Source organism: Microtus pennsylvanicus, chromosome 19 (genome assembly GCF_037038515.1).
Source record: "Microtus pennsylvanicus isolate mMicPen1 chromosome 19, mMicPen1.hap1, whole genome shotgun sequence".
Taxonomy (NCBI): Eukaryota; Metazoa; Chordata; class Mammalia; order Rodentia; family Cricetidae; genus Microtus; species Microtus pennsylvanicus.
This window is the reverse complement of record NC_134597.1, coordinates 2955588-2982850: the sequence shown is the minus strand read 5'-3', so window position 1 is coordinate 2982850 and position 27263 is coordinate 2955588. Positions and strand designations below refer to the sequence as shown.

Here is a 27263-nt window from a genome sequence, read left to right as displayed (position 1 = left end):
TAGTGATGCTGGGAGACAATGCATGTACTCAGAACAAAATATCCTTTGGTGAATTGCCCTTCTCAAGTACAGGCATATTTTAATAGGATGATATTAAAACCTAACTATATGGCTACTTTAAAGGTATGACCCTATAAATTTGTTAACTATTGAATCGTAAGTGCTTTAAATCTTGTGTATAATTGTCATAAACCATTTTATAAATACTAATTCTTCTTTAAAGTTTACTTAAATCATCTTCATTGGTGTTCATATTTTATTAGTCTCTCAACTCCTCATTGTCTTTTTGTTTTGCTTTATTTTTGAGGTTGAATTTTAATCACAACATTTCTCCCTTTTCTACCCTCTCTCAACTCTCCCATACACCCCTCCCTGGTCTCCTTCAAATTCCCAGCCTCTGTTCCCTTTATTATTGTGTATATATGTACTTATATGAATACATATATTCTGGCTATAACCTTTTGAGTCCATACAGCATGACTGCCCAAATGTGAACTGAACAAGAACACCAACAAATGAGCCAAATTGAAGCCTCAGCCCCCCACAAAGGACTTAGGCAAGTGAGAAAAAGCAGGGTGTGCTCTGAGGGAGAGCATACCGATCGGCTGCGCAGAGACAAACAGTCAGTGCTAAAAACATTCATCTAAGTAACATCGTATTTACTTTAGATAATTTTAAAGGAAGTTTTAAATTTTAGTGCAATTTACCATTATTTTCTTACACTTTACAATTTTTTAATTAAGTCAAAATTATAAATATTTGCTCACTAAAAATGTCTTTAGTTCTAATTGATACATTTAGGTTTCTTACTGATCATAAACTAGTTATTATTTGTGCCATGAGAAAAAGGTCAGGAGTTTTTACCTTTGGTTTTTTTGTTTGTTTGTTTGATTGTTTTGTTTTGTTTTTCAGGGCAGAGTTTCTCTGTAGCTTTTTGAGCCTGTCCTGGAATTAGCTCTTTTAGACCAGGCTGGCCTCGAACTCACAGAGATCCGCTGGCCTCTGCCTCCAGAGTGCTGGGATTAACGGCATGTGCTACCACTGCCCAGCTCTTTCCTTTCTTTTTAATAGGGCTCTCCCATTCTTCCACATAGTTGGTAAGAACATTATACTTTCTCGCCCTGAACAACTTTGGTATCTCTTTTTTAAAAAGTATGAAACTTAACTGGGCAGTAGTGGCCCAGACTTTGATCCTAGCACACAGAAAGCAAAGGCAGGTGGATCTCCTTGAGTTAAAGACCAGTCTGGTCAACACAGTGACTTCCAAGACTGCCTGGGATGCTACATAGAGAAACCACATGTTGGGAAAACAAAAAAGAAGAAGTAAGGAGTTTTTGGAAGTCTATATTCCAACTTTATTCATTACCTTCACTTTCCATTACTGTTCTTTCACGTAAGCAGACTGCCTTGATCAGGACAGTCTTCAGGCAGGGAATGCCTTCAACTCTGATCTGCTTAAAAAGCAGTAACTCCACCAGGCAGTGGTAGTGCAACCTTTAATCCCAGTACTCAGGAGGCAGAGGCAGGTGGATCTCTGTGAGTTTGAGACCAGCCTGGTCTACAGAGTAAGTTCCAGGACAGGTTCCAAAGCTACAGAGAAAGGCTGCCTCAAAAATAAAAAAGAAGAAAAGAAGGAAGGAAGGAAGGATGGAAGAAAGGAAGGAAGGATAAAGAAAGCAAGCAAGCAGTAACTTCTACAAAATAACCTGATGAGACTTATTATACAGATAAATTTGGAGAAAGTTAAAATCTTAACTATATATATTCTGATGAATAAACATGAAATATTTCTTGACTCATTTAAGTTGTTTTTATTTTTTTCTCATCTGTCCATTGGTTGGTTTCTTTTGTTTTGTAGCTGTAGGACGAGCTGCAAGGCCTTGCACATGTTAAATAAGCATTTTGCCACTGTACACTGAGATAAAGGAAACAATAGCCAATAAAAGAAAAAAAGGAAGAAAGAAAAAAGAAAGAGAGAAAGAAAAAAGGAAGGAAGGAAGAAAAGAAGAAAGAAAATAGAAGGGTTTTTCTTCAATGTCCTAAGGTCACACTTACTGGTAGAATATCGGGTACTTCACTGATACCAATGACACTGTCTACTTCCACTGTCCCTGTGTTTCTGTTTGCTTTACACACTTAAACAACAACAACGGACTGAGGATACGGGTCTGTATGATAAGACAGGGAGCAGAATAGAGTGTGCTCTACAAGGGCAAGATCATCAGAGGGTCATGGATGAATGACATGTGCGAACATGGCAATGTCATTAGGCTAACTAAGAGTTATACACAGTAAACAGAGTAAAATAAGAAGTCACTCGGCCGAGATGTGATTTGAGCTGATTCACATGTATTAGTGAGATATAACTAGCCATGTAGACACTGTGTCACAGTGGAGCCACTGGAGTTAAGTCCTGGCGGGAGTCTTGGGCCCAGAAAGTCACATTGAACAACTCCAGCTCAAACAAAGCTTGCATTCTGTCTCCTGGGTCCTCCACCTGCACCCCTAGCACGGCATGATGTCTGTCCCCACTGGGAAAGGGCTGCTGTAGATGATTGATGGACTTGATAATTGGTGCTCTATCAGCTTTGTGGGGCTACCTTAGCCCATCAAACTGACTCAGAAAGTCAACCAAAACAGGAAATCCAGGCACGTCGCCAACCCGATTACTGTTATATACAGTTCTGATAGGCTGGTTCGTCTTTCCCGGGAATTTGCTCACCACAGTCTTCACCAGGATCAGGACCATGTTCTGGGCATTCTGCAGCTGAGCACCTCAGCAGTCCAGACAAGCTCCAGCTTAGTTTACACATCGCAATGTATATTATAAAATGAATTCACTGCTTTCTTCTTTTGAACTTGGATGAACAGGATTTACTATGTTTATTATAGAATATTTTCATTGTTGGATGAAGCAAGCCTATGGAGGAAATGTAAGTTTCTTAAAGTCCCATCACCTGAATGATGGTCGACAGGATGTCACTTCCTCATGTGACATGGCTCCCACTTATGAGGAGGCTCTTCTCATCAGAGTCTGCTTATGCAAAAATAAACATTCAAGGTTTATATCCTATGCACCAGAAGCAATAGGCTTGGTATCTGCATATTCATCTGTTAATATTTCTGTCAGATTTACTAAATATTTTTCTTAGAGAGTCTTGTGTTTGATGGGCCATGTTTAGTTAGAACAAAATTAATTTTAAACCATAATTATAAATCTATTAGAAGAAAATGTTAGGGAGTAGTTTAAAAAGGTAAAAAGCATCTGTGTAACAATAGAAAGACAGTAGAAATCACTACATATTAACAGATTGATTCAATGTCATACCATTTATCTTGGATATAGAACTTAACCTTGTCTTTTATTTTGCCAGGAATGTCACAAATTTAGGCAAGTGTTCAATCTGTTGTTCACATCTCTGTAGAGAAGAAGAAATTGAGTTGTGATCTAGAGCTAGCAAGAGACCACCAAGTACAAGCACAGAGACCACTGCTGGCTGCGGCAGTGCTGATACTCCTGGAAGCTGAGGTTCATGGTCAGCCAGGCTATGCACCTTCTCTTTTAACCCTCAGCACTACAACCAACCAATGAGCCAATCAGTATAATTAGAGGTCGCATGTCGGAGCCCACAGAACTGAGTCTGTTCCACCTTGACTGAAGGAGACTGCAGGCCTATTCTTCCTCCTTCAAGATCACTGACAAGAGGTCTGACCTAAGGTGTGGCTACTAACAAGATATCTTGATCTAGGGTGTGATTACTTGGTGTTTTGGGTATTAAGATGGCCCTTACAGCTGGACCTGTTCCACCTTGACTAAAGGTCATAGAGTTCATGCCTATTCCTGCTCCTTCAGGGATATGACAGGAGGTTTGACCAAGGGAGTGGCTGCCTACAGGATGCTTGGCCTAAGGTCCACACCTTAGGTCCCTGAATGTCCTACCTAAAAAACAGAATACTTAACTCAGAGTATAGCTGCTTGATCTTCAGGTATTGAAGAGGTAATGTTCTTTCTCTCATGTTAAAGCAGTCTTTTGCGTTCTTCCCTCCCTTTTTGGATTGGAGTATATAAGCATATGGAAATAAATGTGGGATAATTCAGTATTCTCTGAATGGCCCTCCCACTTCTATTCTGTGCTTCTCTATTCTTTCTTTCTGCCTAAAATTTCTAATCCACATGCCCCCTACTCTGGAACGTGTGAACCCTGTCAAGGAAGGACCACAACAATAGCATACTTCTGTAACCCCTACTTAGGAGGTTGAGGTCTGCCTGTGTGACATTATGAGTTCTAGGATAGCCTATCTATATGACAAACAACCAGACTTTCCTACAAAATAAAAACAAAACCAGAGACAAGCAAATGGTATACTAATAGAACTCTTACCCATACCATGGATTCATAAATTCAAGAATCATCATTCACATCTTAGTAAGACAGAGCATACGAAGAGGAAAAAATTGTTCTCTGAAATTATGGGTGAACTCATGGGAATTCAGTGTGACTATGTCTTATACTTAAATATGACAAGAGTTTTCGTGTAAATTTTCAGGAAACAAAAAATTTAATCTCTACTGCATAAAAATAATCACAATCCTGTTTTTCTCTTCTCCCTTTCTCTATCTGCAAGCCCTGTATTTCTTCTAGTTCTTTACAACCTTGAATTCCACATATTTCTATAGGATCTGTGATTTGTGGTTGGACAAAGTCTATCAGAATAGAGACGTTCCTGACAACAGCACCTGATAAAAACACATTTTAATAATCATTAAATGTGACATGTAAGTCTCTAGTTATGAAGAAATATGGAGCTAGTGAGGCACATACCTAAACCCAGTAATGTGAGGCAGAAAGAAGAGAACAGTCACAGGCTCAAAGCTAGCCTGGCAACATACAGAGTTCAGGGCTAACCAGGGTAACCTACTGAGAGTTTTGTTCTGAACGAAACCAAATGCTAGAGAAAAATAAATGCAGAATACACACATACACACACCACACACACATGCGTATCTTATTTGATGATAAATTCAGGTCTAGTTTCTAATTAATATTTCATATAGAAGTACTAAGAAGTGTATTTGGAAGATCTGCATGTTATTCTTACAAAGTTAGGATCATGATGGCACTTTCTCTTGCAGTCAACTAACTAAGACTGTGGATCACATAACTTCAGCAAATTCAGATCCTGGCTAAATAATGAGGAAGGAATGAAGGAGGCTGACACTGCCACGCATGCACAAGATTTCTGCAAAGCCAAAGGTGAAATCAGAATTCTCTGTCACCTCAAGGAGAAACAACGGTATGAAGATGGCGGCCATCAGTTAAGTCACCTGAGGCCAAGGAGGGAGTCTGGAGGGTAAAGGAGCTGTCTAAGGTGCAGCAGTTCTGGGTAGAAGACAGCATTTAAACAGAAAACAGTGACAACAAGAGGTTCAGAAATAATCACACACACGTCGGGCCTGAAGGACGATGACTGGAACCATAGGAGAGCACAGAAACACGAGAAGCACCGCTAGATGGGACCACCACCACCAGGCCCAAGAGAGTCAGACTCATTGAAAGTGGCCAAAGAGGAGGCAGCTGTGATGGATCTATGACTATTTCTACTCCTCTGCATTAGATGTATTTGAGATAAACGAAACATCAATTTATTTTTCCATAACAGCACTTTATATTTTGAAAATTGCAATTATGTTCTCCGACTTGGATAGAATTAAGGCAGAAGGAAAAGAGGAGAGAGTGAAAAAGAGAGAAACCACTTAAGTGACACACACTTGCCACTTTTCCAAATATTGAAATATTAACACGAATGTCCTGGCCAGTAGGGAGAAAAAAGACAGAATAGGCGTGATCTACCATCCTTTCAGCCTTTCCAGCTGGGATGTGTTCTTACCAGTTGAATGTGTATTCTTTTTACTCTTTGAGTTTGTCTTGGTGTCTAATGAGCAGTTTCCAAACAAGTCTTGAAGAACATCCATCGTACTTACCAAGGAGCCACAGAGCTATAGAGCATCACCACAGAGGTATTGGGCACCCCTGGCATCTGAGTGGAAAGAGCAGGCCCCACCTACATGTCTTTTTAGGTTGTATTCCTTGAGGCTGCCTGCAACATCACATGACGCTTTCGCTTTGACAGAGCCGGAAGCTGGAAATATGCTGCGGGAGGACACTGGTGCCCTTGCTCAATGACGTCACCTTAGCAGTATTTTCAGGATGACTGACAGTTTGATTTCGATGAGGAAGCACTGAGATGCTTTCACAGTTGCACTCACTAAATAGTGTCTCCTTAAAGTGTTCATGATATTTTGGCAACGTGCAATACATTTTTACAGTGCCTTCAAAAAAAGTAAATGTCAATCAAGTAAACTGATTTCAAAGTTCAACCAGAATCGTATAAAATGGCTTTCTTATGTAAGAGTCGTAATTCTCACAAGCAGGGCACTAGATAGAAGTTCCCAAATCTGAAGATTGTACCCTCTGTGTTATTAAGTTAGAAAGACATGATTCATCGAAGATAGACCCTGCCTAACTCTTAACAACAATAAACAGATTCTTAAATACACTGCCTCAAATCAAGCAGCCTGTTTGTCTAATAATACATGCCATTGGTGTGTGTGCATCCACTTCAGTTTCAATTGTTCCCAAACTGTTTTCATTAAAAGGAATTGAGGAGGACATTAATATTTACTAAGGTGGTGACTAGGAAGTCATGGCCATGGTAATTCTACTGTGTTAACAATAAGGTACACTATATAGCTTAGCAATAGCAGAGTTCACACCATTTTAGTATTCAGACAAGATTGTCATTATAATGACATATATGGATGGGAAATTGCCATCCATAAAAGTATGAAGTTACCAAGCTGCTCATTAGGAAGCCTCAGACTTACCTGACGTTGCCCTTGGTATTTCGCAGAACAGTTGCTGCAAAATTCTGTGTGACCCCCACCAGGCTGATTCCATCTACTTCCACAATCTGGTCATTGACTTGGATCCTGGAGAAAAAGAGAAAACAACACCCACAGTGAACTCATTTGCTAATGCACTGCCCTTCCTAGAAAAGAACTTGACCGAGAACTAGCTGCCTCCAAATTTATCTTCCGCACAATAAGCTGTCTTTTGAAGATTGCAGAGACAGTTCAGTTAGTACAGGATTTGCCTCGAGTACAGGGAACTGACTTTGACACTCAGAAACGATGTGAAAATGTCCACAAGTGGATCCCTGGGCCTTTCTGGCCAGCCAGCCAAGCCAGTTTAGCAAATTCAAGGCCAGAGAGATATTCTAGAGACAGCACCTGAGGGACGAAACTTAAAGTTTTTCTCTTACACATACATATACACATACCCACATCAACATAGAAATGTACGTACACATGCGGACATGACAAAAAGTAATTCCACCGAAAGCTAGAAAAGTAATATGGAAAGGATTCAGTTTATCGCACATAGTCTTAAAATGGCAACTCTAATGCATGGCAGATGTCTAACACGTTTGGGTCTAATTGCATGTAATAGGAACAGCTGCAATATCCTTCGAGCCTAACACCCAGTGCCTGCCACTGCTCTCCTCCCCCAGGGAAAACAGCAGGAATTGCATCGGTGCTTCAAATATGCAATGCTCATGCGTGTACATGCGTATGCTTCTCTATACTCAAAGATGTGCTTCTGAGATGCATATTATATTAATATTGATAAAGGTGTAAGTACTTCTCAATGTGCACATATGTTTTATATAGGCCGGTTTTTATTCCTCATAAAATGCTTTGGGCATGGAATAATGTGGTATGAAGTTGATAACACACACTCAGCCACCCAATTTCCAGCTTTATCAATTTGAGCACTGTGCAATATTTAAATCATTTTTTAATTCATTACAAAAAAGGGGATGCTCCTTAGATGTTTTCCTATAATCTTATTGCCTATATTTTTTCAGTACAGATGGCCACATACTGTTTTTCTGTGTGTTTGGCCAATGAATATACAATACAAATGTATGCTTCACAAATCACAAAGTCTATCTCTTATTACTTTATTCACTCAATATTAAATAGGAGATTTTTCCTCTGGTAATTCTAGCTGTAATTCTATCTAATTTATTTTGACAACTATATCAAATTATTTTTGTGCATTTACTTTTTGTAAGTACACATGCATAATTTTCAAATTTAGCTATTATAAAGACATATGTAAAGAATCAATTTGCTATATATTTTTATCCACATGAGCCTTTCCAGGGTAGAGACTCGACTCAAGATTTCAATCACGGTAGAAATTAAACAAACGTATGGGAGTCAAAGAATCCTTGGTATTTTCAGATCTTTTTGTATGTTGTCAGTCATGGAGTTTCAGGCTCACCCAGCTTTATTATTCAGACATTACTACTTACCTCAAACCTTGGAAAAGACAAAGGAAGTAGGTGTGCTGAGGATGGAGCCCAAGGTAGGCAGGGTGTAATCCAACCCTGGGTTACACCCCTGCTGAGATTCTTGGCTCCCCCAAATACTCTCTGAATCACATTTATTTCTTATTACTTTCTAAAATGACTAGAGTACTGAATAAAATCTTATTTTACATTTATGAAAGTCACCTTTTATGTTCTTCAGGGGTCACCTGTATTTGAACATCACATGCTGAAGGATCCACTGAAGCTACCATGAGTGCTTACAAAGTCAGTCAAACTGCGGCACTGCAGAGACCCCTACGTGCTGAAGCCCAGTTCCCGCCACATCTCCGACATCAGAGTGATCGCAGAAACAACAGAAATATTATTTGCTGGCATTCATGTTTACTGGCAGTTTATTCCTCTTTCTTTTTCTCCTTCTGTACCTTGTATTCTCCCTATCCCCACCCCCATTTTTGCCATCCTGGTTCTAGACCAGATGATGATGATAATGGGGGTGCAGTGGCAGCCTTGAGTGGGGAACCTTCATTAAAAGCAGCAGTAGGAGGGGGCAGGCTTTTACACCTTGCTCTGGAGAGCTGTGCGGGGTTACTGAACTCCATGCCCTCTTGGGATAGCGGAAGTTTCTGACACACTACCCTTCTAATTCTCTTCTGCATTTACCAGTTCAAATCATGGCACAAGCATTTCATGATCCCTAGTGGGGATCAGGCTTCACAGAAATGCGCTGTAGACGTTCTGAGTTTCTCTGAGAACTTCATGTGTGGCTATGGTTGCAAACCGAAGCTGTCTGTTCTCTTTAGTTGTGTGACTGAACACAAGTGTCTCTCATTGTGTGACAATAAAATATCTTCCTAAGAATGATGTTAATACATAAAAATTACAAATTCTCTGAAATTATGAATGTGTGACCCAGTTGGATTTTATACTGTAAACAATTCACAATGCTAACTTTAGGTCTGTTCCTGGGTTCTCTATTTTGTCCTGTTGATCTATCATTTATTATCATATCTATTATTAATTATTTGTAAATACCACATTTTCTTGATCCCTGAAGCTTTAGAAGAAAATCTTGAAGGCAGATAATGTCCCTTTCCAATCCCTTTTCTCACCCTTCATGACTGAATGTACTGTTTTGGATCTTGTTACTTTCCTTTCATATAAAACATCATACTCATCAGCATTCACTGTTGTGATCTGAATATGAAATTTCACTCATTGGCTCGTATGCTTGGACCCATGATCCCCAACTGGTGGCATTTTGAAAGCACCTGGAAAGCCTTGCTGGAGGAAGTAGGCCACTAGAGGTGGGCTTTAAGTTTTACATCGTGGACCCACTTCCTGGTCACTCTGCTCCCTGAGTCAGAATGTGAAACATGGCCAGCCAGCTTCCTGCTCTTGCCTGCACGCCTTTCCTGCCTGGTGCTGCCTTCATCCAGGATGGAGGGCTCTGTTTCTCTGGAACTGAGTCAGGACAATCCCCTTTCCTTCCTGACTAAACTGGAAACTTGAACAGGCACTTCTAAATGACACTGGGCTACACTGTTGTAAGAGTCACACAACTTAATACTTTTAAAAGAAGGCACTTGGGGCAAAAGCAGAAATAAACTGGGAGGGGTCCTCTTAAAGGAGCCTAACAGATACCAATGAATACACAGAAAAGCCTGGCCTAGACCACAGTCTCAAAAACCCAAACCACAAAAGCACAAAAGCCTGTGGCACTCCAAAGAAAGAAACCCACAACGTAACGAGAGTGTATGGGTAAAATAAATGAGGATGAAAGATGAATAGTCAGCTTTACATGAAAGCAATGAAGAGTCAATGCACAAAATGATGCTCTCTGGTACAGTTTAAAGGAAGCAGAGAAGCTGGGCATGGTAGTGCATGCCTTTAATCCCAGCACTCAAGAGGCAGATCTCTGACATGGAGACCATCCTGGTTTACAGAGTTCCAGGACAGCCAGGGCTACATAGAGAAACCCTGTCTCAAGAAAACAAGCAAACAAACAAATAAAAATGGAAACAGAGAAAACGGGAAAACAGAAGTTAAAGTCTTTTATACTAAATTTGAAATAGAAATCAGATTGTCAGATAGGTTTCAGAAGCCCCATGTCTGAAGCACAGTCAGTAAAGATAAACTAGTTTATGGCAGCCAGAATCCCAGGCCATTGTTTGCACCTGAGACAGGAGGTGGTCAGTCCCCTAGCCTGTGGCCATCCCTAACAAAGGGTCAGGATAGTGTTCTGCTCCTTCTTTGTAATTTGGAGGATGCCTAAAAAGAGAGGTTAATTCAGCCTATGAAACAGAGCTGGCATACAGAGCAGGAATTCATGACAGAGCAGGCATAGGTAGATGTGGATGTGACCACAGCCATTCACCTGGTTACCTAGGAAACAGAATGCTAATGAATTTCCCCCTCAGTTTATGTATTGGTATATGAGGCTGTTTGGAGAATTAACGCAGAGGAATTTTCAGGATGTGAACTCAAGTATTCATGACTGATCACTGAGGATCTCCCTCCCAATAAAACCATGTTTGTTGTGTCTTTAATCCAACACCTCCCCTCTGGTCCAGAGAAATAATTTAGGGTATGGGCTGGCACTGGATCCCGACAGAGAAATCAAATTTATTTTTTAAAACAAGTGAGGAAAATATAAAATGCCATGTGTCTGAAACCAGATCTAGGAGCGCTAAATGCAATCTTTTTCTTTGTGCTTTCATTTTGCAATTTTGTTTGAATTTGTGCTCGATTCACCTAAGAGAGGATGCATAATCATTTAGTTTTGCGTGGTACTAAATGTAAGGATTATTTCCTATCTCCCAATGACTTTTACAAATTAGTAGATTTTTACAAGTTTAATTAACTTGGAATAAAGGGTCCTTTTCAGTGAGTTACATAATATTAAAATTTCTCACTTTAAATTATATATACATACACATGTATATACATATGTGTGTATGTATATATATGTGTGTGTGTGTGTATGTATGTATGTATGTATTTCTAGACATGGTTTTTCTGTGTAGCCCTGGATGTCTTGGAATGAAACTTGCTGTGCAGATCAGGATGGTCTCAAACTCAGAGATCTGCCTACCTCTGCCTCCTGAGTGCTGGGATTAAAGGCACTGGCCATTATGCCTAGCTTAAAATTTTGTGTATCATTTATTTTATATTGTGTTTATGTATATATACTCATGTCTGCACATGTGGAAATCAGAAGACAGTTCTTAGTAACATGCTATTGGCACCAATATTTTCCATAATTAACTCAGCATCTTTCTTGAGACCCTTTCTCAAAATAAATAAATTGATTAAATCAATTTGGTACCTACCCCTTTAGAGCCTGATGTATACCAAAAAGTATTTTAGGGTTATGAAAGACAGAATGCTGCTACTGTCAGTCTCAAGGACCACGATCCATGGACTTTCTGAGAACATGTGATATGTAATCTAACATAAGAATGCTATTTATTCAGTGTTCATTGAATCTAGCTGTCAGAATCTGTGTTGTTTGTTTTGTCTTCATGTCTGTTGTCACCCCTTTACTTCCAGTTTTCCATCAGAAGCCTGGTGTAAAGTGAAGATGAAACCTTCACATTAAAGATACATTACCTTTGACCCGATGCAAGCTAAAACATTAGCCCATAATTATCTGGAGCAGGCTGCCAGCCTCTGCTCACAGAGAGGTCTCCTTCTATAGGTCCACGCGGCACTCTGGCACCTGGTTCTCTGTAAGAGACATGGAGGAGCACCAGGCTACGGAATCTTAAATTCCCCTCTACTCTGTCCTTTTCAAAAGAACCAGAATTATTACTATTCACTTGAACATTTCTGAAATAAAGTTATATGCCAACTTCCATACATACCATGTTAGGGTCCACTTCCCACTTAGTAAGCAGATGAATGGACAGAAACAAAGACAGACAGATGCACTGTTCTGCTACCAAAAGGAAAGTAAGTCAAGTGTTTAAACATTCTCACACATCTGAGAAACACTCAAAAAAAAATTTTTTTTTCATGAAAAGACGATCCCATTGACAGAAATTTGCAGGGACAGTTTTCTGGGGTTCAATGCACAGTCAACAGTCTCCAGCTCACCTGCCATCCCGCTGAGCAGCACCGCCATCTGTCACTGTCTTGACAAATATCCCCAGCTTCTCTAGTCCTGCATCAGCGCCAACACCCATTCCAATGATGCTTATGCCAAGCCCATCCTCATCTGGAGAGAGAGAAGACAGTGAGCAGCAGCCTCTGCTCTGTTCTCGCTGACCTAGCTAGTGAGGCTGCTTGTTGCATCTAGCTTTGTTCTTTATTATTGCACAGGGAAGTGATATGCTTGCCTTCACAAAGCAAGGGGACCCAAATGGTTCAAGAGCTTCAGATGTTTTCTGCTACTGTTGGCAATCCAGTGTGGTCCCAGGAAAGACAATAATTTGGTTCTTGAAGAATCAAAGAATCTCAAAACAGAGTCTTCCATTACTTTATACCATGTTTTAGACATGGACAAAAAAAAAACACTCAACAACAATTTTAATTTTAAATAAATGTAACCCACAGTTATTTGGAATCTTTTAATTTTTATCATCTACTCAAGTTAAGAAGATTGCATGAACCTTGGAGTTGGCTCAGTTGTCAGCACTTTTCTACTGTGCTTTATGTCCTGAGATTGATTTCTAACACAATGAAAACGAAACAGAAGAAAAATAAAGAATGGATGTATAACAGAGAACACCCCTCTATGCGCCCATACAAGCATCAGTAACAATATATGCATGGGCACACCTGGATGTGTATACAAACATACACAGGCAGACCACACGGATGTATATTTAGTGTTTCTTTCCTTTACACAAATAAGTATTCATTTCTTTAGGCATTACACATTTAAAATTCATGATACCTCGTGGATAAACTTTCATAGATCTAAATCATTTCTAATGACTACATAGTATTTATGACAATATATCACAGTATATTCAATCATTTCTCTGTTAATAATCAGTCACCTTTATTTCAATTTTATTGGCCCTGTGAGCAATACTGAAAGTTATATTTCAAATTCTCTTACAAATCATGTGTCTATTCACATTTCCATTTGCCCTTTCCATGAGCAAATGTAGTTCCACCACCAATAAAATATGAAGGCTGTGAAGGTTATTTGTCCTGGTAGCCTCAAAGTCTTTGTAATCATGATTTAGCAGCAGTACAAAAGATATCCTAGCCAATCAGCGGAAATGGGTCCGAGATGGGTCATTAAAGGAAAATGAACCATAAATTCAAGAAAATGCAACTAAATAACTTTTAGCAATTGTTGTTATTATATTCATAATGTGCTTCAGAGGAGGGTTAGCCTCAGCGATCATTATCTGTCACTGGCTACTATCTTAAGGATAACTGTGTTCTAAGTACATATAGACAACCATGGATCTTGATCCCACATTGGTTTCTAAAGATGGCTTTAGCAATGCTGTATCCTCTTGGATTCCGTGGTCTCTTCTCTGCACGAGTGGTATGAAGTTCAGCCGAAGATTTGATTGCTGGCAGAGGACTCTCTAGGTAAGAACATAAGCATCCACTGATGTGTGAGTGCTCACTGAAGAACACTGTAACCCCTTACACTTACGTAGTTTCTCATATTTATTTCATTCAAATAATTTCTCTTGTATAAATAACCTGAACTTGATCCGGAGGATTCTTTTGCTAAAAATTTTCCAACTTTCATTCCACTGTGAGAATTTCTCCTCTGAGTTCTCTCATGCTTGTGAAGGGTTGATGTGTTTCGGCAGGGCTGGCTGGGTGGGGGTGGTTGCATATTGGTCATGCCTGTGGCTTTCTTCCCTCCTACAAGAATTTTCTGGTGTGTATCATGGTAAACGGATGGTTGATGTTATGCACAGATAACGGAGTCCCCCCAAAACCAACCAGGAGACCAAATCCTATATGTAAAAGCAAAGAGTCTATTCTTACACAAGTTTGCAAACTTGGTCTGTCTTTGCATCCAGTGTATTGGAGTGATTCCCCCCTCCACCTCAGTTAGAGTTGGGGTTTTATAGTAGCAAAGGTGGGGGTGAGGGATTTCTAAGGTTTAGAACCCCTGATTGGTGAAAAGCATGGGTGTGTGTTGGCAGAAGATCCTATCTACAATGGTTGGAACATTAGGAATTTCCTTTGGTCTCTTTCTGGGTGGTGCCTGGGTGGACTCAGTTTGTGGTCTTTATTCGAAGGGTAAACTATTGAGATTCAGGCTTTTATAGAGCTTGTCTGGCTGGGCCATACAGCTGTCTGAGTCAAGCTGCGATAGTAAGACATTTTCTGGAGTGAATTTATTCCTACAGTTGAGGGCCTTCCTATGAGGTTCATAGCTAGGTCAATGCCCAAACCTTAAGAGACAGTTCTATAGAACTTCCACAGGGAGGAGTGTAACAGGGTTTCTCTCCACCTCCCTCCTGCTTCCTCTGATGGAGGTAGGTCATTGGTTAATTAATAAAGAAATTGCTTGGCCCTGATAGGTTAGAACATAGATGGGTGGAGTAAACAGAACAGAATGTTGGGAGGAAGAGGAAGTGAGCTCAGACTTGATAGCTCTGCTCTCTGGAACAGACACGATGAAGCTCCAACCCAGGATGGACATAGGCTAGAATCTTCCCGGTAAGCGCACCTTGGGGTGCTACACACATTATTAGAAATGGGCTAGTCCAGGTGTGAGAGTTAGATATAATGGGCCAAGAAGTGTTTAAATGAATACAGTTTGTGTGTTGTTATTTCCGGGTATAAGCTAGCCAGGCAGCTGGGAGCAGGGCGGCAGGAATGCAACCCGCAGCTTCCTCAACATCCCTCCCCAGCACCAGGAAATCTCTGGAGATTTAGAATTTCTCCAGAATTCTGGCTCTCTTCACTGCTCAGCATGGGTTATCTTCATTATAATCACCACAGGTCAAACTAAGAGTCAAAGCTCCAGTGTTTATATTCCAAGGTTTCTCCTCCGATCTCCACACTGTCAAGACACTGAATGCCCACAATTATCCTCATGAAAATTATTTATTTGTTTTAATATCTATTTTCCCTCCCTCGACTTAGGGCTTCTTAATATCCTTTTTCTTCTTTCCATAGCTTCTCTTATTGCTCTAACTAGAAAGTTATTTCATTTTTTTCATCTGTAGAGCATGTTTTGGCAAAAGTAACACTAGCTCGAGACATCTTAAATCTTAATGCAAACTTCCTACAAGAAGAAATGAACAACTGAACAGCAAAATATGGATTGAACGGCATGACCAACTCACACAGACGACACTCCCAGGATCTCATCGTTCTCTGCTTATAGGAAGGAGTGAAGTTTGGAAATCACAAACTCTTGGCAAGAAGCCAGTAGTGGGCCAGAGAGAATGCTCAACACATAAAGGTATTCAGCTTGCATCCTAAATTCAATCCCCAGAACCCACACAGTGGAAAGAAAGACTGGATTCTGGCAAGGTGTCTTCTGCCCTTCACATGAGTACCTCAGCACATGTAACCATCCCTTTCCTCAGAGATTTAATACATATAATTAATATGAAATGTTTAAAACAGCACAGTACTGGCTCTGAGTACTGGTCTTTCTTCCTTTACACATTCCTGGGGAAATACAAAAGCATTAAGTAGACAAAGCCATCAGGAAAAAACAGTGGGGCCCTCATATTACAGAAGATGCTGTCACCTGACCTGGAGGTCCAGGCTTGATTCCTTTCAGGAAAGAGGCTCTTTGCTGGTACAACATTGCTTTCATTGCCAGTGAGATTTGAGCCTGTATCCACTGGACTGTGGGTTATTAGATTTCCTTTCCCGCAAGATGCCAGTTTTTGTACTGAATTTTGTGTCTTTATTCTGATGATTTAAAAAGATTCTTAGAATATTACAGTTATTAATTTTGCTAGCTATAATGAATTTTTTAATTTTCCTATGGATTTTTTCTAACATAATTGTCTTTATCATGTTAAGGCTGCACACAATCAAACTGGTGTCATCTCTTCTAAGTTCTGCCCTCACGTTTTGGTTGAGTTATTCCCACCAACCTAGGTGATAGACATTGTTGAAGATTTTATCTAAATAGGGTATCATTCCTTCCTAGCATTTGATTTTCATGTGTTTGGAGTTTCTTACACATGACGGAAGGAAGGTACTCAACTGGGGATTTTAGGTGGATGCTGAATTATGTCAGACTTCATGTCATATTAAATTCTCCCTCATATACATTTTTTCTCCTGTATTTTCAGTTTTGTTCACTGACCAGACACTGTAAGTATAATTTGTCCTGACTATAAAAGCTTTATATTAGATCAAAATATCTGGCAAATTAAATCCCTAATATTTTCCCATTTCCCTCAGGTCTGGATCTTTCTATATAAAATACATTACTATTTATACAACACCCTCTTGTAACTTTGTTGACAGTTCTGTCTATATTTATAAAAATTCAGAGTGAGAGTCTGGACCAAGCCTTTTACTCAGGAATATGGGAAATCCACTGGCTGGCTTAAGTTTTACTTTTTTTCCCTTTTCCAGTGCCACTCTATATCCATGGACATGGGTATCTGGTCTGGAATCTACCAGATAGTTCAGGCTGGCCTTGAACTTATGGTGACCCTCCTTCCTTAGCCTTCCCTGTGCTGAGTGAAAGAAATGAATCACCATACTTAAGAAAATAGCTGACATTTGCTGTAGATTAAAATATAAATAAATAACATATTTTAAGTAATAAATATAATCAGTATTTTCTTGCTACTTACAGGAAATATATTAATATTTTACTCTTAAGTTGTGCATATGAATCTTGGGAAAACCTATTTATTTTTTATGGATCTGGAAGCAGATCTCCTCCTCCACAAATTATCTTACCAATTCTAATATTTTAAAATATAAATTATGTCTCATATATATATATATGAACATATACATATATATATATAAGTATGTATGTATATATGAGATTTAGTTACACGTCCCCTTAAAGGATCAAGTGTTTTAAAGACTTGGGTCCTCAGTTCGGCACCGAGAGACAACAGAACCTTGGGAGGCAGGACCTAAATAGAGAACTTAGGGTGTGCCCTTAAAGGGAGCACATGGAAACCATCCATTCGTCTTCTTTTCTGTTTTCTGGCTGTTAAGAGGGGAGCATCTTCCTCTGGCACACACTCTACTCTACTGCTCCATCACAGACTCCACACCAAAGGCCAAGTGCCATGAACTGAAACCATAAACTAAAATCAGCTTGTGTGGGAGCTGTGATCTCAGGTGCTGTGTTTCAGTCAAAGCCTGACGCACCAGATGTGGATACAGATATATTGGTGAAGAGATGTTTCACAAACTTCGTCTTTTGTTCTTGATGCTGGTCATTTCATTTAAACAACATCCCACGTTTATCCTCTGTCTTTAGTTGAAGCATTTTCCATGCTCTCTGATGTAAAGATAGAATTCTCCATTGCTTTGTGATCTGCACTTTGCGGAATTCATAGGCAGTGTCCATCACCAGAGAACTTACAGTTTTCACCTACATGTTACCAATTATCTTTCTATATGACTACAGACTTTCTTCTCTACATGGTATAGAATTAATGTTTCTCATAAAGGACTACCTTTTCTCCATTTTCTCTAACGTACTCTAAAGAGAGTACATTATCATATTAACACTTTATTTCACTTACAATTCTGAAATTCTGAGTAGGTGCTATAGCCTTCATTTTTTAATAGTCTATTAGTGTTGGGTAAAATCTCTTACGGGATTTTTGGCGGCATGTGCCAGTTTTACTTCACTTCATTTTATCTGAAAAAGAAAAGGGTCCAAACAACACTAGTTTTGTGTGTTCTTTATGCCCAATGGAGCCATCTGGGTATGAAGCACTTCAACGTTTTACCGGTAAATACCATTCTAATGAAATGTGTTCGTGTTTTATGCAATAGACACTATTTCAATTACTGTTATGTCAACTTGCCAATCTGTTACATTGGTTTGGATAATTTATAATGCTAGCAAATAATAAATCATTTCTAGGTACTCACCATTTGAGTCAGAGAAATTCAGTGCCTGATAACTCTCATATGTATTTTTTTACCATATATTACTAATCTGCCTTCAGTCGAAATTTTCAATAGTTGGATCTAGTTGATCTATTAATTTTACTATTTTTTCATTTCGGTGTCACTTATATTGCTGTATTTATAGTTTCTTCCTGTCTTGTCATTTGTCTTATGCTGTTTTGAAGATGATCTTACTTAACAGCCAAAACTTAATTTGAACTTCATACATTTCTGCCACATGTGTGCTGTGATGAGAGGTGTGTGCCACATCAGACTTGTGCATCGCGGTTTTTAAAAGGACTTGGCATTTTTAAAGATAACATCACTAAGGACTGAAGAGCCAGGGGACCGCAGCTTCATCGTTCATTTTTCTTAGACCAGTTGGTGGCTAGGGGAATCTGCTGCTCTTGTACCTTTCTATTAGGCTTTGTAGTTTTAACTGATACAGAGACAAAAAAGAAAAAGAAAGAAAAGAAAAAAGGAAAAAAGTAAAAAGTACCAAGGAAGACTTGGATCCAAGCCATGCAACACTTCCTGCCATTACAACAGGTGTTCAAGCAGGACAATCAAATTCAAAACTATTAAATAGTAACTCATGAACAGTTATTTCTACTTTAGTACATAAGAGATAATTGACTTCTGTGCAGTGCTCCATTGTGGAAATGTACCGCATTTTCCTTATCCATCCTTCAATCGAGGGGCATTTAGGTTCTTCCTAGGTTCTGTCTGGCAATGACAAACAAAGCTGTGGTGAACATTAAAGGGGTTAAATCAGCTCCCTTTAGAGGGCGGGGTTTGCCTCAGGCAAATCCCTGCCAATAAAGAGTGCGCGGAGAGGCGGCTCGGCCCTTTTTGTTCCTCGCTACCTGTGCTACGCTGGAACTTTGGTTCAGTAAGTTTAACAATAAACTGGTAAATATTCTTTGATATCTGCATTGCCTTTATTCTGTGCCGGTACATCTGGCGCCTCCCCCGTGGGGCTTTGCCGAGAACCGGCCCCGAATTGGAGTCTCTTGCACCCCGAGCCGCTGCAGCGGTCTCTCTGGGCGCACGCTGAAACGGCTGAGATTCTGAGCGGCCAGATTTCCCGTGCGCAACCGCTGCCTGTGTCTGCTCCCCCTCCCACCCCCACCGCCGCCAGCGCTCAGGTCACGTGACAGCGGCCTGAGAGCCCCGGCAAAAAATACTTATCAGCTTGGTGTCTGTTTCAATTTTGTTTTTGAGTCCTTTTATTTCAGATTTAGGACACGTGGATTCAACTGGGCTCTTTCGCCACCACTGGCAGGAACCAGTTATTACAGGTAAGAGAACTTTTTCTTTTCTAAATAATGTCTGACAACGTGACCTCAGCCTATTTCAATAGTTCTTTTGAATGCACCATTTGGGAGATCTTACAAGAGGTGTCTACCACACCACATATATGGATATTCCTGGGATTCTTAATTTTCCTTAGCACTATTTGGTTTGATAATAGGAAAATGATCAAATCTCTTAAGGCAGAGGTTGAACGTTTAAAAACTATTGAGAATGACAACAATCTTCTCAAGAATCAGTTTGAAGTTCTCCAGGAAGAAAACAAATCTTTGTTTAACATGACTCGGTTAACTGAGAAAAATCTAAAAAAAGTACAGGTTGATGTTAAGGAGAAATTCATTACTATGGAAGAAGGAACAGCTGAATTGGATCGTAAGTTTCAGCAGTCCCTTTCTGATGTTAAGGAGAAATTCATTACTATGGAAGAAGGAACAGCTGAATTAGATCGTAAGTTTCAGCAGTCCCTTTCTGTAGGAACTGAAACGTTAACTGAGAGAATCAAAACTGCTGAATGTGACAATCGAATTTTGTCTAAAGCGTATGACAGATTGGCGGAAAGATTGTCAATACAAGAAGGCACGGTTTATGCCATAAAAATTATGTCCAAAGATGACAAGTTATCTCTACTGGACAAATTTCATACTCTAGAATCCTCAATGAAGGCTTTAGAACATAATTCTGGGCAGGAGATTCAGACATTACAAAAAGCAATGGTGAGTAGAATTGAAAAGATTGAGGAATTTCTAAATTCTGAAGAAGAAGAGCAAAGGGTAGAAAGGCAAATTTTAACTACATCTGTGGATAAATCCCTCCGGGACAATTTTCACAAAGCTCTACCTACAGCTCTACATGCCTTTCCTGTAATAACAACAGAAAAGGTGGTTGGTTCCAGAAACCCTAGGGTCATCAAGGAAGATACATGGGAGCCTGTCCGTATGAATGATCTCAAAGAAATTAAACAGGCCATCATGTCTTTTGGGATGCACTCCCCTTTTGTTAAAGAGATGCTAAAATCTTGGGCCACAACAAGCAAAGCAACCCCCTTGGACTGGCTCCAGCTGAGCTCCGCGGTCCTTGAGAGTGGACCGCACTTAAAATGGAAATGCTTATTCAGGCAAGAGGCTAGACTTTTAGAACAGCAGGAAAAGGCGAAGGGAATTGATGTTTCCCTAGATAAAATTCTAGGTGAAGGGCTCTTTTCAGACCCTCAGGAACAAGCTAATTTGGATGAAAACATACTTTCTATGTGTACTACAGCAGCCTTAAGGGCTTGGGACAGAGTACAAGACCCAGGACAGAGAATGGAATCATTTGTCACAGTTAAACAGGGTCAGAGAGAACCCTTCAGTGACTTTTTACAAAGATTAACTAAAGCTGTACAAATGGGGATACCTGACCCAGAAGCAAGACGTATAATAATTGAGTCTTTGGCCTATGAAAATGCTAATGTGGAATGCAAAAGGATCTTGAGGCCTTTAATGTTCAGATCAGCGTCCTTGGAAGAATGGGTCTTGCATACACTAGATGTTGACACATTTGACTATGGCACTGAAGCATGGGTAGAAGAAGCAATTTCCAATGGTAAAAGGAGACACCAGAATACCAAATGTTTTAATTGTGGCAAAATGGGTCATATGAAAAGGAATTGTAAACAACGGGTTTTCAGAAATAATAATAATGCGTCTTCTAGAAATAACAGGAATAGAAGGAATCAGCCTTCAGGTTTATGTAGAAGATGTGGGAAGGGCAGACATTGGACGAATGAATGCAGATCTACAAGAGATAGACAAGGCAACCTGATACAGACGGGAAACGTGAGAGGGGGGGCCTCTCAGGCCCCCATGGCAAACATGGTTCAGACATTCCCAGTTTCTGCAGAGAACATGCCTCGTCAGGACAATTAGAAAGCCACATGCCTACTGTTACAAGCAATAGTAATCAGAAAGATGAGTTACGTGTGTTTTGGCAAACTTCTATAAATGATCAAAGACCTAAGCTGAGAGTGTGTGTAAATGGCATTTTTATTACTGGCCTACTGGACACAGGTGCTGATGTAAGTATCATTACCCCAGAATCTTGGCATCCATATTGGCCTCTTCAGAATGTAAATGTTCAGCTCCTGGGAATTGGAACCCTATCTCGAGTAAGGCAGAGCACGAGATGGGTTGAATGTATAGGGCCTGAGGGACAAATAGGAAAATTAAGGCCTTATGTAGCCAATATTGCAATGAATTTATGGGGTCGTGACCTATTACAACAATGGAATACTCAAATTAACATTCCTGCTACTTCTAGAGCCCATATTTCTGAAAGGAATATTAAAAGTTATTACAAAAGGACAAAACCGGCCATTAGGGCTGTGCAGGAACAAGCAATTGATGTCCCTTCAGAAATACCAACAGCCTTGCCTCTAAAATGGTTGACTGAGAAACCAATATGGACAAAGCAATGGCCTTTAGCTGAGGAAAAGCTACAGGCTTTAGAACAGCTGGTACAAGAGCAACTAGATGCTGGACATATAGAAGAATCTACCAGCCCTTGGAATTCTCCTGTATTTGTGGTTAAGAAAAAATCAGGTAAATGGAGAATGGTGACAGATCTCAGGGCCATCAACAAGGTTATTCAACCTATGGGCCCTCTGCAATCTGGAATTCCGTTGCCCTCTTTATTACCAAAAGGATGGCCTCTCATAGTTATTGATTTGAAGGATTGTTTTTTCACTATACCTTTGCAAAAAGAAGATAGAGAAAAATTTGCCTTCACAGTGCCTACTTATAACAATTCTCAACCTTCGAGGAGGTACCACTGGACCGTCCTCCCCCAGGGTATGTTAAATAGCCCCTCCCTGTGCCAATATTTTGTGAACCAACCATTGCAAATAATACGCAAGAAATTTCCCAAATCTATTGTATACCATTACATGGACGACATATTGTTATCTGATTCAAACATAGATACCTTGAACAGGCTGTTTGAAGAAATACAGATACTGTTACCTAAATGGGGATTGCAAATTGCTCCTGAAAAGATTCAGAAGGGAGATTCTGTTAATTATTTAGGTTATAGAATAGGTTTGCAAAAAATTAAGACACAGAAGGCACAAATTCGGAGGGATCGCTTACGGACTCTTAATGACTTTCAAAGACTGTTAGGAGACATTTCCAGTTTACGACCAACTATTGGGATAACACCTGATCTAATAATTCATTTGAACAAGACCTTGGATGGTGATAAAGATTTAAACAGTCCCAGAGAATTAACAGCTGAAGCAGAAAAGGAACTGACAATGATTGAGGAGAAATTACAACAGGCACATGTGGACAGAGTGAATCCAGAGCTCGATTGTATTCTCGTCATATTACCATCGAAAATTTCTCCTACAGGAATTTTAATGCAGAGAGATGATATTATCTTGGAATGGATCTTTTTACCACATAAACCAAGTAAGAAACTGAAAACTTATGTGGAAAAAGTCTCTGAGTTAATTATAAAAGGCAAGCTGAGACTTCGTCAACTAGCAGGCATAGACCCAGCAGAAATTATAGTGCCTTTCACTGCTGATGAACTAAAGAAATTATGGGAAGATAATGAACCATGGCAAAGAGCTTGTGCTAATTTTTTGGGAGACATTAATAACAACTATCCAAAAAGCAAGCGGCTCAACTTCATAAAGAGAACTTCTTGGATCCTTCCTCGAATAGTCCGTGATGCTCCAATAACTGGAGCCCGTACATTCTATACTGATGCCAATAAATCAGGGAAGGCAGGTTACAAATCAGAAGACTTGGGTAAGGTGGAACAAAGTCCTTATGATTCTGTCCAGAAGGCAGAATTATATGCCATTCTTATGGTACTAAGAGATTTTAAAGAACCTATTAATATAGTTACTGATTCACAATATGCAGAAAGAGTTATTTTACATATTGAAACTGCTGAATTTATACCTGATGATACAGAACTAACCTCATTGTTTATCCAGGTTCAAGATTTGATCAGGAACAGGCTTTGCCCTATGTACATAACACACATCCGATCCCATACGGGTCTGCCAGGTCCTCTAGCACAAGGTAATGCAGAAATTGATCAATTATTGATTGGTAGTGTGCTTCAAGCCTCTGAATTTCATAAAAAACATCATGTTAATAGCAAAGGTTTGAAGAAAGAGTTTTCTATTACATGGCAACAGGCTAAGGAGATTGTGAAGAAATGCCCTACCTGCTCTTTCTATAACCAAACGCCACTGCCAGCAGGAGTTAATCCAAAGGGCACTCATAGAAATGAAATCTGGCAGATGGATGTGTTCCACTTTCCAGAATTTGGCAAATTGAAGTATGTTCATCACACCATCGACACTTATTCAGGCTTTCAGTGGGCAACTGCTTTAAGTTCAGAAAAAGCTGATTCAGTAATCACTCATTTATTAGAAGTCATGGCTATCATGGGTATACCTACACAAATAAAGACAGATAATGGTCCTGCTTATGTCTCTAGGAAGATGAAACGGTTTTTTGATCATTACAATATCAAGCATGTTACAGGTATACCATACAATCCTACAGGTCAAGCAGTCATAGAAAGATCAAATCGAACTATAAAGGATATGTTGAACAAACAGAAAGGGGTGGAAAACACCCCTAGAAATAGGTTACATAATGCTTTGTTAACCTTGAATTTTCTCAACGCTAACGAGAAGGGAACGACGGCTGCAGAAAGACATTGGATAATGGAAAAGTCTGCTGAACTAAATCAACCAGTTTATTTCAAGGATGTACTAACCTCACAATGGAAGCCAGGAGATGTGCTGCGTTGGGGAAGGGGTTTTGCTCTTATCTCCACAGGTGAGGAAAAATTATGGATACCGTCAAAATTAATAAAGGTTCGGTTTGAGGAAGAGAAGTCACTTGGAAAAGATAAATAACAATTCATTCACAAGGATGACCGACATACAGATGGTAAGGATTACTAATAGGATGGGGGCAGGGTTCTTTTCTTATCTCCACAGGAAAATATTCATCTCCAAAGAATTTGAGGGACCCTGAATATTTAATTACTGATGGATGGAAAATAGATACGACCCATTAAACATCAACAATAAAATTCTATACGTATAGTAAGTATTGGTTTTATATATATTTATGTATATTTATATGTTTTATTGAACACTTCTTTATAAATGTGTAGAGCTGGTTTTGGAGTTGGACTATGGCTCAGTCCTTCTTCAATTCCAAGCCTGTTGATAAGAGATATTTCAAAGTTTCTGTCTCAGGTCAGGAGCCATGAAATGGGACAGAATAAGAATAATTTTATACTTGATAAACTTTCTTTGCCTTCCCTCACATCTGTGTCTTTCTTTATATGTCAGTATAAGTCCTTGTTGTTAATGTTTAAATTCCCCATAACAAGCAACATATTTTCCTACAGTAATTTTTGAAGTTTCCAGGATGAAGATGGGGCCCCACAACATCAACTCAATCTGGTTTTTATGACGTCATGAATTTTTTTTTTTTAAGCACTAATTTTGGATCTGTTTTTTGGTACCAATTGCAAGAGACAATTTCATATGATGCACATTTTTGACAACACTCTGGCCGGACCTTCTCGAAACACACAGAGACTAGTTATAGTCTTCTTAAGTCAAAGGTTAATTTGGAAATTTTACCATCGTTTGCTTTCACAGGGGCCCCTAAGAAGAACGTCGCCCCCATGTCAGCTAGAAGCAATCTAAGAGGACGACGTCCCCTCTCCCAACAGAGTTTGCCCACAGGGTTAGGGACATCTTTTAGTGGTTGGTTTAGGGGTGAGGGGATGGGGAGATATTGTATGGAATTAGGGATATATATATAAAAAAAAAAAAAAAGAGGGGGATTAACTGGGTTGATGGGATGATTGGTATTTGTGACTTACTGTTTTTAGAAAATTATGTTGGTACTGTTTCTTGTATATTGATATATTGAATATTGAATGTGAGTGTTCCTACCTCTATTTTGGTATAAGAGTATGCTTATATTGTATGGATACATCTATCATATCACAATGTACATTTCTACCTCTGGTCCTATTTATGTAATAACATTGTTTACATTTGATAAGTAATGACATTGTTTACAAGTGAAGATCATTGTCTTCATACATTGCACAATTGTTTATTCCCTTAGTTTTCAAATTAGATAGGTATTGAGAATTACATGTTTGTCATATTATTTTTAGGTTAATCAGGTTTTTTAGATACATAGAGATTATTTTCAGTATAGATAGTATAATCTTCAGCCTCTTTGAAGAGCTGTAGAAAATGGCCTTTAATCTAACCTAAAATTATGTGCCATTGAGACACAATTTACTCCTGGAAACACCACTCTACTCCCGAGAGAACGTTGAGCACCAAAGACACTCCACTGGGAGCTTGTCTTCCTGGCAGAACTGGCCTTTGGGTTAAGAAAAACCCATACCTCAACTACTGACTAAGATATAAACAGGATTGTCTTATCTTGCCAAGACAGGGTAGGATAATCCTAAGAAAGTTCCTTGCATTTGAGAATGGTATGTCAGTTATGTTAGGCCTTAGCCAAAGTTGGTTGACTCAACATTGCAAACGAGATTTTGGGTGATTGCCCAGGCAGTCAGTTGTCTCTGTCATTTGTTGCACATTTTGGATATCTCTTTTTTGTTAAGTAATATTTACTCCCTTCTCAGATCTTTGATGGAGTTGAAGATTATTTAATTGTAATTACTCTTTAGCAAAACTTTTGCTCTCAATATTGTTTGTTATATTTATCATTTGTTATTATTGTTATAGTTATATTTGGTTTAGTTGTGTCTTATTTAGACAAAAGGGGGAGATAAAGGGGTTAAATCAGCTCCCTTTAGAGGGCGGGGTTTGCCTCAGGCAAATCCCTGCCAATAAAGAGTGCGCGGAGAGGCGGCTCGGCCCTTTTTGTTCCTCGCTACCTGTGCTACGCTGGAACTTTGGTTCAGTAAGTTTAACAATAAACTGGTAAATATTCTTTGATATCTGCATTGCCTTTATTCTGTGCCGGTACAGAACATAGTTGAGCACATGTCCTTGAGGCACGATTGAGCATCCTTTCGATATATACCCCAAAGTGGTATTACTGGGTCTTGAGGAAGGTTGTTTCCTAATTTTCCGAGAAATAACCATACTGACATCCAAAGGGACTGTACCAGCTTGCACTCCCACCAGTAATGCAGGAGTGTTCCCTTTATCCCACATTCTCTCCAGAATAAGCTGTTATAAGATCTTGGCCATTCTTACAGGTGTATGATGGAATTTCTGAATTGTTTTGATTTGCATTTCTCTAATGGCTAAGAATGCTGAGTATTTCCTTAACTGTTTTTCAGCCATTTTAGATTCCTCTGTTTAGATCTGTACTCCAGTTTTTATTTTTTTATTGGATTATTTATTCTTTTGATGACCTGCATAAAAAATTAATGACATTTGCAGGCAAATGGATGGATCTAGAACACACCATATTGAGTAAGGTAAC

The 27263-nt window shown here is 39.4% G+C and overlaps 1 protein-coding gene across 15 annotated transcripts in view; it reads right to left on the bottom strand.

Annotated features, from left to right (window-relative positions):
* Positions 1-27263, bottom strand: part of Ppp1r9a (protein phosphatase 1 regulatory subunit 9A) — a 280271-nt gene that overhangs the window by 96555 nt on the left and 156453 nt on the right. For all 15 annotated transcript variants that reach the window (XM_075953721.1, XM_075953722.1, XM_075953727.1 and 12 more), the window contains 2 exons: positions 12496-12616; positions 6887-6991 (listed from right to left, as the gene is read on the bottom strand). In XM_075953721.1, the coding sequence (XP_075809836.1) occupies positions 6887-6991; positions 12496-12616 (226 nt within the window). The remainder of the gene's footprint in view (positions 1-6886; positions 6992-12495; positions 12617-27263) is intronic.